At 39.9% G+C, this 14,786-nt stretch overlaps 1 protein-coding gene across 1 annotated transcript in view; it reads left to right on the forward strand.

Annotated features, from left to right (window-relative positions):
- The window catches only part of LOC106608787 (phospholipid-transporting ATPase ABCA1), a 305,836-nt gene that overhangs the window by 40,369 nt on the left and 250,681 nt on the right, over positions 1-14,786 (forward strand). Inside the window, exons 4-7 of the mRNA XM_014206928.2 lie at positions 3,382-3,523; positions 3,783-3,910; positions 7,206-7,333; positions 8,251-8,448. Coding sequence (XP_014062403.2) covers positions 3,382-3,523; positions 3,783-3,910; positions 7,206-7,333; positions 8,251-8,448 — 596 coding nt within the window. The remainder of the gene's footprint in view (positions 1-3,381; positions 3,524-3,782; positions 3,911-7,205; positions 7,334-8,250; positions 8,449-14,786) is intronic.

Raw genomic sequence — 14,786 nt, forward strand, 5'->3', positions numbered from 1 at the left:
TCCGGGCTCTTCGCTGGCCAGGGCAGAACACTGACACTCCTGTCTTGCAGGAAATCACGCACAGAACAAGCAGTATGGCTGGTGGCATTGTCATGCTGGAGGGTCATGTCAGGATGAGCCTGCAGGAAGGGAGGAGGATGTCTTCCCCTTGTTGCCATCCTGTACCTGTCCCGCAGGTGTGATGTTCGGATGTACCGATCCTGTACAGGTGTTCTTACACCTGGTCTGCCACTGCGAGGATGATCAGCTGTCCGTCCTGTCTCCCTGTAGTGCTGTCTTAGGCGTTTCACAATACGGACATTGCAATTTATTGCCCTGGCCACATCTGCAGTCCTCATGCCTCCTTGCAGCATGCCTAAGGCACGTTCACGCAGATGAGCAGGGACCCTGGGCATCTTTCTATTGGTGTTTTTCAGAGTCAGTAGAAAGGCCTCTTTAGTCTCCTAAGTTTTCATAACTGTGACCTTAATTGTCTACCGTCTGTAAGCTGTCCGTGTCTTAACGACCGTTCCACAGGTGCATATTCATTAATTGTTTATGGTTCATTGAACAAGCATGAGAAACAGTGTTTAAACCCTATACAATGAAGATCTGTGAAGTTATTTACATTTTTACGAATTATCTTTGAAAGACAGTGTCCTGAAAAATTGACGTTTCTTTTTTTGCTAAGTTTATTAAGTATTTCCAAAATATATAGACGTTCCGAAAATTGTCTATAAACTCACAAATCATTATACTCTAAAGCCCCCATACTCAACAGGCGGATCGTGGGCTGGATCTGGACCCAGAACGTGGTCAATACGGACCGAGGGTCCCGATTTAATTCAACCCCTGCTATCATATGAACACACATAAGACATGGCAAAATGTGTAGAATTTCAGGAAATTAGCATTAAAACTGCTAAATGTTCTCTCCGCCAACAAGAAGGATGTGAACTGTTTGTGGTCACATGGGTTGTGAGGTGGTTTGTTAATATTCTGATAAATGATGATATCCATTCGAACCTTTGCTACCTAGGAAATTTGTGTGACTGGACCTTCTCAAATAGTACTTGAGTACACCTGCTATAAAGGGTGCATAAAGGGTGACATACTAGCTTCCTTTGTATGCCAAAATGTGAAATAATTCACTATGACATTGTCCCCCAAAAACGTCATCCAATGCACTCCAATCACAACATTTCTAATCATGAAATGCAAGCTTGTCACTTCCTTTCTGCATCTTCTTCTGTAACTTGGTCACCTGAAAAAAAAAGCAATGTCGCCGTGGCCCAGCACACACTGTTCAGTATCAACCCCCTTACAAACTCTCATTAGTATGTAGTACATTTTAGGACACCCCTACTCCCTAGATACACACAGTGCATTCGGAAAGTATTCAGACCCCTTCACATTTTCCACATTCCGTTACGTTACAGCCTTATTCTAAAATTGATTAAATACACATTGTTGCTCATCAATCTACACAGAATACCCCATAATGACAAAGCAAAAACAGGTTTTTATAAATGTTTGCTAATTTATACAAATAAATATACAGAAATACCTTATTTACATAAGTATTCAGAACCTTTGCTATGAGACTTGAAATTGAGCTCAGGTGCATCCTGTTTCTACAACTTGATTGGAGCCCACCTCTGGTAAATTCAATTGATTGGACATTATTTGAAAAGGCACACACCTGTCTATATAAGGTCCCACAGTTGACAGTGCATGTCTGAAAAAAAAAACAAGCCATGGGGTCAAAGGAATTCTCCGTAGAGCTCTGAGACAGGATTGTGTGGAGGCACAGATCTGGGGAAGGGTACCAAAGCATTTATGCAGAATTGAAGGTCCCCAAGAACACATTGGCCTCCATAATTCCAAAATGGAAGAAGTTTGGAACCACCAGAGCTGGCCACCTGGCCAAGCTGAGCAATCGGGGGAAAAGGTCCTTGGTCAGGGAGGCGACCAAGAACTCGATGGTCACTCTGACAAAGCTCCAGAGTTCCTCTGTGGAGATGGGAGAACCTTCCAGAAGGACAACCGTCTCTGCAGCACTCCACCAATCAGGCCTTTATGGTAGAGTGGCTAGACGTAAGCCACTCCTCAGTAAAAGGCACATGACAGCCAGCTTGGAGTTTGCCAAAAGCCACCTAAAGGACTCTCAGACCATGAGAAACAAGATTCTCCGGCCTGATGAAACCAAGATTGAATTCTTTGGCCTGAATATCAAGCGTCACGTCTGGAGGAAACCTGGCACTATCCCTACTGTGAAGCATGGTGTGTGGCAGCATCATGCTGTGGGGATGTTTTTCAGCGGCAGGGACTGGGAGACTAGTCAGGATCGAGGGAAAGATGAACGGAGCAAAGTACAGAGAGATCCTTGATGAAAACCTGCTCCAGAGTGCTCAGGACCTCAGACTGGGGAGAAGGTTCACCTTCCAACAGGACAACGACCCTAAGACCTGAAAATAGCTGTGCAGCAACAACCCCATCCAACCTGACAGGGCTTGAGAGGAGCTGCAGAGAAGAATGGGAGAAAATACAGATGTGCCAAGCTTGTACCCAAGAAGACTCAAGGCTGTAATCGCTGCCAAAGGTGCTTCAGCAAAGTACTGAGTAAAGGGTCTGAATACTTATGTATACTTATGTGCAAACATTTCTAAAAACCTGTTTTTTGCTTAGTGATTATGGGGTATTGTGTGTAGATTGATGAGGAGAAAAACAATTTCATCAATTTTAGAATAAGGCTGTAACGTATCAAAATGTGAAGGGGTCTGAATACTTTCCAAATGCACTGTTAGTAGGGACATTTGGCATGGTGAGTAAGGATGTCCTAAAATGCATACCATACTGGTTGTGAGTTCTCCAATGAAATGTCAAATTCAACTATCAATGTGGCCAAGTGCCTATGCAAGATGACTGCCAAGCCAGCTGATGGGTCAGGTGGTCATCAGCTGACCATATTAAGATGGATGAGACAGAACACACAGACACACACCAATCAATTCACTAAATTGTAAATGAGAACTTGTTCTCAACTTGCCTACCTGGTTAAATAAAGGTGAAATAAATAAAAAATAAATAAATATAATGGAAGCCAGCATCTGAGGACATTGCAGCAAATAGGGTGGATGAATTAAGATGGCCGTTTACCATTGAAAAAAATGGTCAGGTCCAGTCTAACTCTCCCGTAGACACCAATGCAATAGCAGCTGGGTCTGGTCTACTTTGTTCCTTGAGTTCCATTGAAACAAAAACAATTAGGGAGCGGGAGGTCTCACTTCCTCTTCTATCTCTGACTGCAGTATGTATCTTTGAAGAAAAGTGGAGGATGAGGACTTTTTGGTGGTCATGTATGAAAGGAAATGATAGGATAGCTTATTTTTCTGGTTCCAGGTCATTATCCAAATAAAGCCATGCCGTCCTCCGGGGTGCTGCCTTGGCTTCAAGGCATGATGTGTAACATAGGCAACCCTTGTGCAAACCATCCCACGCCAGGAGAAGCACCAGGACAAGTCAACAACTTCAATAATTCCATGTATGTAGAAGGGCAACCATTTCAACCAATTTCCCTACAGTGACAATTTCCAAATGTACTTCAATATATCCTAGTTTGACTTACATTATTTCCCCTTGATAATAGTAGGTTGTGATGCTCATTTGGCCATTGATATTGTTTTAGAATGTGAGGTATAACATATGTGAAAAATGTTATAGCTATCTTTTATTTAGCCATGCATTGTTTAAGATTTTTCTTGAATAATGTGACTTTTTTCAACCTTCCTCTGTCTAACCAGAATTGCTGGGATGTTGATCGAGCTGCAGTCACTTCTGGCAAACAGATCCATCCTAACCAAATTCCAGAGGCTTTCAGAGGATGTGAACCATTGGGCTTTGATTATGCAGACATCTAACCCTGCAAACGGTACTGTATTTCAACATTTCAACTCAAATTGTTCAAACTGTTTTTAGGGCTCTGGAAAATCATGAGCCCTTTGGAGTGGTGATCTACTTTGGCACACAAACTCAACCGATCCAGTAGCCACTGTTCAAAACTAAGTCTTAAACCAAACACTGAAAATCTCATGAATAATAAAGCTTTTACAGCTTGTCCAATTACTGGTTCAGCAGTAATTGGAACGGTATAATACTTTACCAGACTGACAATCACTTCGCCATGGATTTGACCAAGGTCCTCTATCAACGAGAGTAGCCCATTCACGATTTGTTATTCTCCAACATCCCTTGAAAAACAATGACAACTGATTATTTATGATCCAATTTTCTGTGTGGAGTGGCAGATCGTTTATCTTTATAAGTTGTTACTTTGCATTTGGCTCATTTAGCCTGATGATATTCAGATTTTCATAAGGCACCTAATTTGCAAATAGGCAAAAGGGGGCTTGGCCATTGTTGAGCCTCGCACAAACACCACACTGAAAACCACATTTGCATTTTGGGGTCGCGGGCTTGTAATATACAAGATTAAATCCATCAGAGATCTATGCCACAGCTTAATTAATGAGATACGCTGTCTGAGGCGAGATGGCGAAAGGTCATTAACGCAAGCAAGAAGCAGAGGGATATCAAAGGGATAGGGATGGCAAAGGTGACTGTATTGTGCTTCTCACCGGAGATGATTAAATGTGTTAGGGTGGGGACTCCAATCTCGTCCGGCAACCAAGTTCAGTCGGAGGCGAGAGCATGTTTTTGGTTTTGACATGTTAGCGTAATGTTGTCCTACCTGATTAGTGGTGTTACAATGATAATGACAGAGGTAGTAGTAAGAGTATACTATTGGTAAGAGTATAGTACTTGTAAGAGCATAGTGGTAGTATGAGTATAGTATTAGCAAGAGTATAGTGGCAGTATGGTTATAGTATTAGCAAGTGTATAGCATTAGTATGAGTATAGTGGCAGCATGAGTATGGTATTATCAAGAGTATGGTGGTAGTATGAGTATATTATTAGTATGTGTATAAGATTAGTATACGTATAGTATTAGTAAGAGTATAGTACTAGTAAGAGTATAGTATTGGTAAGAGTATATTGATAGGAAGATTATAGTATTAGTAAGAGTATAGTATTGGTAAGAGTATAGTATTGGTAAGAGTATAATATTAGTAAGAGTATAGTGATATTAAGATTATAGTGATATTAAGATTATAGTATTAGTAAGAGTATAGCATTAGTAAGAGTACAGTATAGTACGAGTATAGTATTGGTAAGAGTATATTATTAGTAAGAGTATAGTGATATTAAGATTAAAGTGACAGTAAGAGTATAGTGACAGTACGAGTATAGTGATAGGACGAGTATAGTATTAGTAAGATTATAGTACTAGTAAGAGTATAGTGATAGCAATACTATAGTATTAGTAAGAGTATCAGTAAGAGTATAGTGCTAGTAATATTATTGCATTGGTAAGAGTATAGTGAGAGCAAGAGTGTAGTATTGGTAAGAGTGTAGTATTAGTAAGAGTATAGTGATAGTAAGAGTATAGTATTAGTAAGATTGTAGTGATAGCAATAGTGTAGTATTAGTAAGAGTGTAGTGATAGCAAGAGTGTAGTATTAGTAACAGTGTATTATTAGTAAGATTATAGTGATTGCAAGAGTATGGTGATAGTAAGAGTGTAGTGCTAGTAAGCGTGTAGTTATAGTAAGGGTGTAGTATTAGTAAACGTGTAGTATTAGTAAGAGTTTAGTACGAGTGTAGTGATAGTAAGAGTGTAGTGATGGTAATAGTGCAGTGATGGTAATAGTGTAGTGATAGTAAGAGTGTAGTGAAAGTAAGAGTATAATGGTAGTAAGAGTATAGTGATAGTAAGAGTATAGTATTAGTAATAGTATTGTATTAGTAATGTCATAGTGTTAGTAAGAGGATATTATTAGTAAGAGTACAGTATTTTTACAAGTATATTGATAGTATGAGTAACTCTACCTGTGGTTTAAGTCAAAAGTCCTTAGCATATCCACCAATATTGATACTCATGAAATTAGTTCCATAACAGATTTCATTATGTTCTATTTATTTACTCTAGAATACTTAACCGAACCATGTAGCCTAGTAGCTAACCATTGTACAGGAAACTAGCACTGGGATGTATTCCGCTTGTAAGCTGCACCCTTACATTCTCATTCAAAGAGGGAAGGTTTGCATTCAACAGTCGATTGGTTTTGATTTTGTCGCTGCGATTATGACTATCAGTGGGAATATATAGCTAGCTGGCTAATTGTTTTTGTTTGAATGATGCATCTGGACACTGTACCAGCTTTTTTGTATCACCTGGCTGCTGGTTCCTGGTCTTTTGAAAACAGAAATTGAAGAGTCGTTTGAAGCTTGGGCTCGTAGTGAAGACAGCTGGCTCCTACTCTGAACTGTGTATGGTGAGCTTTCTGGCTCCCAGAGCTGCTGAGGCATCACCCAAGTGGGTACCATACAGTCTGGAGGAGGAGAAGTCCAGTAGCTACACCACTCAGACTGGTTCCCAGAGTAGCCGTCTACATGATCGTCACCAGACTCCATCTTTATCAACCATCTCCCTGACCCCCTTCCTCTGAACTGTCCCTCTCCATCTTTGGAGGATGCATGCACTCAAAGATTTGGCCTCTATTGGTTGACCTTACTAAAGCTAGGCTACTCATGATGATGTATTGGTTGACCTAACTATAGGTAGGCTACTCATGATGATGTTTTGCTTGTACTGTTTTGCTTTTGAAGCACTTTGAGATTGTTATGAATAGTGCTATAGAAATGTAATTTATTATTATCATCAGCACAAAAGGGCTACTTAACTGACTGATACACGTTTAGCAACGATGTGCGAGCTCTCACTGAAACAATTCCACTGTTCGACCCTCCCTCGCTCTTATCCACATTTTATTGCAACATTCACTTGGAGAATACAATACAATTTAAATTCTGATTCATCAGTAGTTTATGACCCAATGCCCTCCAAAGTGATGAGTAAACAAAAAGACGAATCAAAGCAAAGCACTCTGGGAAATGCTACACCTAATGCTGTCAACAACAACATGAGAAAGGAACATCACCTCTTTCAGAAATATCTCCCAATCTTTGATGTTTGACACTTTTAGGGAGTATATTACATTCCGTCTTCCAAAAAAATGATACAGCTCCCTCAAAAATAGTTTTCACCCCAGATCCATTCTAACGCGAAAGCACAACTTGTTCTCTTCTCTCCCTTCCTGTTTAAGGTCAGCCCATTCCTCTGAGAAGTATCCTAAATGACAATGAAATGTTCACCGCATATCTGAAGAAGAACTTGTCCATGCCATTGACAGTAGTCAACAGTCTGATGAACTCAAATATTCATCGGAATGAGGTGAGTCAGCATAACGCCACACACATTTTTTTCACGCCATAGTACTGCATGCAAAAGATGTGCAGAAAGGTCCGGAAACAACATTGCACTCTTAACAAACACAACACAACTTTATTTGTCTGCTTTTCTCTTAAACACCTCGCCCACACAACACACGAACACAGACTTTTCAGCCAGGGTGCAGTGGCGCTAGAGCCAGTTTTGAAATGTCTTGTTCAAGAGCAAAATGGTTGGAGATTGTAGTTGGGATAAGAGAGGGATAAGGGATAAGAGTCCTGCACTTCTTTTAGTACCCAGCTGTTGATTCAAACCAGGGACCTCTCCAACCACTAGGCTACTACCTACCTCCCAAAATGATTGAACATATCACTGAATGTATTGCAAGGACATAATTTTCATCTTTATTCAAGCCCAGCACTAACACACCTGGTTCAACTAATTTTACTAATCCCCAAGCCCCTGATTAGTAAAATCAGGTGTGTTAGCCTTGGGGGTTCCCAATTGTGAATACTTGGGGGTCCCCCAGTAGTTGATTGAGGAACACTGCTCTACCTGGCTGAGACCTTTGTCTTTGTGTTTGGGTGAAATAAAGCTATACTGCAAGTGTGATCTATGAGCGACCCATTCAGATGTTCCAAATTGATACGCTGTTCCAACTGATATCAGATGACGTGGAGGAAGACAATTATGTGTGCCAGGCAGTACACAATTCACTGACAAGGGTGTTCAGATAGAATGCACAATGATTAGGAGATCACCACCTCCACTCACTGTCTAATGTGTGCGTGGGCCGGGGGTAGTGTGTGTGTGTTGTCTGTGTCTGCTCATGTGCATATGTGCAAAGTACAAAATTAAACTAAAAAACTGAATCAGATAGGTTTCTTTCACTTCTGACACTCATCATATCCTTTAACCAGATGATGAGCATTTCAAGGCAAGACGACCTGAGAACTACCCTCTGCAATGGAACAACTCTTGATAAATATGTGGAATTCACCAGCGTGTCTGACAAGGAGGCCTTTCAGAATGTCAGCTGCTCCCTCCCAGCACAACAGATGAGACGAGCCAAGGAAGTTTTCCTACAAAACCTGGATACAAGGAAGATACTCACCAACGTAAGTAATTGGAATTAGGCTTACAACTGAATGCTGTCAATTTACCTTAAACCTGGAATCCTTAATGGTGAAACGGCCACATCCGTTTGGGATATTACAACAACAAATAAGTTACAGCAAACAATTAACATCGTTTTTTTTTCTCTGACATCATTGCACACGCGATAGAACAGCAGAATACCCACACTGCTCGATGCAATAACGAAGATGCTGGGTCGGACAGTGGCGCTGTTTCCCCTAATGTAGATTCCATCTTCAATTGTATTGTCTGTTTCACTGTGACATACAGTGCATGTAATGATGCAGCATTGTATTTCACTGACCTTTTCTCTCTTTTGGATCTTAATTGTTTGAAATCTATGTTAGTCACTGCCTGATGGTTGTGGCATGTGGCATATTGGTGATTCGCAATTAGTGGCTATTTTCAGTCCAAGACATCCACATGTCACCAAGAAGGGAACAAATATTAAGGCTAAATCAGGAGTTCCTAGGCTGTAGTCAATTGGAGCTTGTTACTGTCAAATTGCAGGCATATCCTGCACAGCTGTAACACTCAACTTAATACTGCTGTATAATAATACATATTTTAGTTCTATTGAGCTGCATAGTTTCTAAGAAGCAAAGAAAACATTCAATTGGATTTACTTACTTATTCCTTTTAGCTCGTAGTAAACCGTGCATTGAATTGGATATATACAATATTATACAATAGTGTGGAGTCGGCAATCATTTAGGTTTATATTCTAGATCATTTCCTCTGGAGTATTTTCGTTACTGAATCTTGTATCTCACTGTCTCCAATGCGTGAGTTCACTTTTTCAATCTTGCATCGAACAGAGAGCATCCTAAGGTCAAAACTGTCCAAGGCATTCACCATCTTAACCTGCGTTGTTTATTGCACCTTTGAAATATGTGAGAGTGTATCTGTCTCAATATGTTGGCATGGTGGTATAACGGTTTGGACGGCTGTAGGGGAAAAGTATGTTTGAATAAACCCAAGGTGAGAGATTTTCCCTAAGCCTGAGAAGCTGAGCATTTTGCTCTGTTAAAGAGGCTGTATGGAAGTTAAGTTACAAAACTCATGGAACCACACAATACTTTGTTTTCGGCTAACAATATGCTTTTGCTCGTGGGCATTGGGAGTTGTATCCCTTTTAGTCAAATGAGGTAAATTCTGGGAAAAATACAGTGTATTCGGAAAGCACTTGACTTTTTCCACATTTTGTTACGTTATAGCCTTATTCAAAAATGTATTATATTGTTTTTTCCCCTCATCAATCTACACACAAAACCCCATAATGACAAAGTAAAAAAAAAAGGTTTTTAGACATTTTTACCAATGTATTAAAAATAAAAACTGAAATATCACATTTACGTAAGTATTCAGACCCTTTACTCAGTACTTTGTTGAAGCATCTTTTGCAGCGATTACAGCCTCGAGTCTTCTTGGGTATGACGCTACAAGCTTGGCACACCTGTATTTGGGGAGTTTCTCCCATTCTTCTCTGCAGATCTTCTAAAGCTCTGTCAGGTTGGATGGGGAGCGTCACTGCACAGCTATTTTCAGATCTCTCCAGAGATGTTCGATCGGGTTCAAGTCCAGGCTCTGGCTGGGCCACTCAAGAACATTCAGAGACTTGTCCCGAAGCCACTCATGCGTTATCTTGGCTGTGTGCTTAGGGTCGTTGTCCTGTTGGAGGGTGAACCTTCGCCCCAGTCTGAGTTCCTGAGCGCTCTGGAGAGGTTTTTATGAAGGATCTCTCTGTACTTTGTTCCGTACATCTTTCCCTCAATCCTGACTAGTCTCCCAGTCCCTGCCGCTGAGAAACATACCCACAGCATGATGCTGCCGCCACCATGCATCACTGTAGGGATGGTGCCAGATTTCATCCTGACATGCCACTTGGCAATCAGGCCAAAGAGTTCAATCTTGGTTTCATCAGACCATGTGCCTTTTACTGAGGAGTGGCTTCCATCTGGCCACTCTACCATAAAGGCCTGACTGGTGGAGTGCTGCAGAGTGCTGGTTATCCTTCTGGAAGGTCCTCCCATCTCCACAGAGGAACTCTGGAGCTCTGTCAGAGTGACCATCGGGTTCTTGGTCACCTCCCTGACAAAGGCCCTTCTCCCCCGATTGCACTGGCTGGGAGGCCAGCTCTAGGAAGAGTCTTGGTGGTTCCAAACTTCTTTCATTTAAGGATGATGGAGGCCAATGTGTTCTTGGGGACCTTCAATGCTGCAGACATTTTTTGGTACCCTTTCCCAGATCTGTGCCTCGACACAATCCTGTCTCAGAGCTCTACAGAAAATTCCTTCAAACTCATGGCTTGGTTTTTTTCTCTGACATGCACTGTCAACTGTGGGACCTTATATAGACAGGTGTGTGCCTTTCCAAATCATGTCCAATCAATTGAATTTACCACAGGTGGACTCCAATCAAGTTGTAGAAATATCTCAAGGATGATCAATGGAAACAGTATGCACCTGAGCTCAATTTCATGTCTCATAGCAAAGGGTCTGAATACTTATGACAATAATATATCTCAGTTTACTTTAATACATTTCTAAAAATGTCAAGAAACCTGTTTTCGTTTTGTCATTATGGGGTATTGTGTTTAGATTGACAATGATTTTTTTTATGTAATCCATTTTAGAATAAGGCTATAACGTAACAAAATGTGGAAAAAGGGAAGGGGTCTGAAAACTTTCCAAATGCACTGTATCTGTCCATTTAATGGACCCTTTTTGGCTCAAGAGCATCAAAGCCAAAATGTTTGCATAACCTCTTTAATTGAAGTTTGTTCTCTATGCTTCTCCTGTCATGGTCTCCAGTGGCCGTAGTAAAGTAAAAGCAATTCAATTTGTTTGAATAAAAATTTATATTTTCTTGATTTCATTTAAACATAATTTCCAGTAGAAGCTACAAAAGAGTGCACAAGTTTATCTTTGAGAGAAAGTGTATGGGACAGCAAAAGCAATAAATAAATGATTAGGCAAGAAGTACACAGGCGAAAAAAAGCCATTTGAGCAACTTAAGCCCGGAGGCATTTTCAGTCATAGACAAGAAAGCCAGACAAGCTCCGAGCAAAATGGAGCGGGGAAAACATTCTTTCACACTCAGAGAGATGGGAGTTGCGGAAAAGTGTTGATAACAAAAACATAAAGAAATGGACTTAAGAAAGAAAAAAAGAGACAGGGTTTATCGAGACAGAGTTGAGTGGTAGTGGGTGATTTGGACATTTGTTGCAGCTTAGCACAAAGCACGATAGATAGTGAGGTCATAGGAGGTGTTGGACAGTAAGTAACTGGTGCTCTCTACTTCTGTCATACAATGGTTAAGGTGCACAGTAGGTTAGAGATGTATGAAAATAAGATGTTTTGACCTTAAATTAATTTAATTCAAAAAAACTTTATTGATCCCCATAGGGCAAATAGGATTCGTCACCAGTGTAGAATACATACAGTGATTAGAACGCATACAACATATAGGTGAAGTTTTACAGGGTCAGCCGTAGCAGTACAGTGCCCCTGGAGCAAATTAAGGTTAAGTGCTTTGCTCAAGGGCACATTGACAGATTTTCACGTAGACGGCTGGGCTATTCGAACAAGCAACCTTTCGGTTAATGGCCCAATGCTCTAACTGCAAGGCTACCTGCTGCCTGAGCACTGATGGCTGTTGGAACAAGTACAATACATTACGTCAATGGCATCAACAGAATAAATATAATTTAACATCTTACAAACTAGTAGTGTTGTTATGATGACAGATGTTTTATTTCAAAACCAATTCCAGGTTTAGTATCATGATACCGAAACGATACTCAATACCAAAATGATATTCGATAACAAAACGATACCACAGCAAAATAAAAAAAATGATTAGGTAAAGACACAGAATAACCACTAGGCTTATTTTTATTTTTTTACATTTAACAATATGTTGATAACTGGTAGAACAAATAAAAATAAATGGAATATCTTCTGTTCTATATTCAATTTCTTGCAAAAATAAAACACCACATTAAATAACAGAAGAATACCTTACATTTTCCAGATAAGAAACCATATCGGAAACTTTTTTTATAAACTGTTTTAAAATGTAATTTAATACATATCAGGGTTAATTTGCTCATCTATGATTCATAAAAGTAGATTTTTTGTCTTAGATTAAGGTTAGGATTAGGTACAAGGTTAGCGGTGTGGTTAAGGTTAGGTTTAAATTCACATTTTAAGAAAATAAATTATAGAAATAGGCGGGGTTTACGACTTTGTGGCTGTGGTAACTAGTGACAACACTGCTGGCTGGCTAGTGGCTACTGCTAGCAAGGCTAGACAAACGTGAAGTAGTGTAAATACTGTATATTCATGTGCATTTCACATTACTTTGGGTTGTGTAATCATATTATAATGCTAACATGAATGTCATGCTGAATATATGTTGATGTCATTGTCACTCAAAAATAATAAAAATGTAGTCGATTAATTACAACGTTACAATGCAAATCTAACATGTAAAATGTATCATTTATGTCATTTTGGAACTAAATCTCCCTTGCGCTGCACTGCTTTGGTCACATTTTGCTTAGTAGTTTCGGTGGGCTGGTCATCATCTCCTCTGTAATCAAAGTATTCCCATAGTTTGCTTCTGCAGACAGTTTTGTCAACAAGCTACAGGCGTAGAGGTATGATGTTTTCGTTAGAAGAAGCCATGCTGCCGGCTATGCATATTCATGGCGTGAGGCTAGTATCATAGCATCTCTCTCCATTTAATACAGGCAGTTGATGTCAACAACCTTTACCAAATTTTCAAAAAAGGATTACAATAACGAAATGTATCCCCCAATCCAAAGAAAGGATAGGCGGGAGCTAGAAAGTCTGCCATGCCGCTTTGTGGACAACGACTCCTATTGTTAGGGCGGAGAGACATGTATCTTGTCAGTATATCCATAAACTTTGTTACTACTGCCCACCGAGAAGATTCAGACAAAATACTAGACAGACTCATTGGTCTCAATCCATATATGACTTGAGACACACAGAAGTACTGAAAGTAAAAACAATTCTAGTACCAAACTATGTTCTAGTATCGAAAAAGTACAGACGTTTTGGTGTACCGTGTAAACACTACAACCTACGTAGCACTTATCCCAGGATAAATATATAATAATAACCAGTGTTATTACTTTTTATATGATTTGAAAGTACATGGAATTACACAGGAACACTCGTTTTTGTCCCTGACTCATTTTCTGACAATAATATAAATATATATATATATATAAATAATGCCAAGAGTGTGCAAATCTGTCATCAAGGCAAAGGGTGGCTACTTTGAAGAATCTCAAATATAAAATATATTTTGATTTGTTTAACACCTTTTTTGGTTACTACATGATTCCATAGGTGTTATTTCGTAGTTGTAATGTCTTCACTATTATTCTACAATGTAGAAAATAGTAACAATTAAGAAAACCCTGGAATGAGTAGGTGTTTGGGTGTTATGAACTCTGAAACAACACAAATCTGAGGGGGTCATTTTTGGGCATTCCTTAATTAAGAAGTTACAGTACCCATTAAATCTAGTAAGGTCACTGCCTTACTAACCTTTGTAGTTTCTTTAGTCCACAATGAAATTAGTGTTCTATTTGTGTAACCCCATTCCATGCTCTTGCCTCCTTTGGAAACACAGCTGAGAAATGACACATAATGCGGAAAATAAAGACTGTAACATCATACAGTTTACCAAATGGCTCTGAGATATTGCCTTGTGCCATGGGTCTACTTTTAAAGCCTTTAATATGATACAGCCCAAGACCTATCTCCCTGCCCATTGACTACTTAGCTGTGATTTCAAGCTGTTTCACCCAAAATTTCCTGAGTGAGATGCCCATGCTTTTCCAATCAGCGTGTCTTAGCTTCCTTGTGTGTTGCTGCCGAGGGTAAAATTGAACCAAAATGAATGTACTCAGAACTTAATAAGGGCTGCCTCAATTGCCGGGATAAACGGGGATTCGAGTGACACTTCCTTGAATTCGTAAACACTCTGTGGCTTATACTTTTCTTAAACACAACAGGGGGATTAAGATTCTCTCTCTCTCGATTTGAGATATGTTTTTCTCAGTGAAGGTCACCAGGGACTCATGTCAACATACTCCTGACACATAGAAATGATAGTGTTTAAGGACATGTACAGTGGCTGGGCTGCCTTGGGCCATTGTGCTCTAGCCATCAGATACGTGGTATGGATATGAATCATATTCCTACCATTTCAGTAAAAACACATCCACTTAAAACAATCATTACACTGTTACGGAAGATATTGTTCTTGGCCATGTTTG

The sequence above is a fragment of the Salmo salar genome, chromosome ssa07 (genome assembly GCF_905237065.1).
Source record: "Salmo salar chromosome ssa07, Ssal_v3.1, whole genome shotgun sequence".
Classification (NCBI taxonomy): Eukaryota; Metazoa; Chordata; class Actinopteri; order Salmoniformes; family Salmonidae; genus Salmo; species Salmo salar.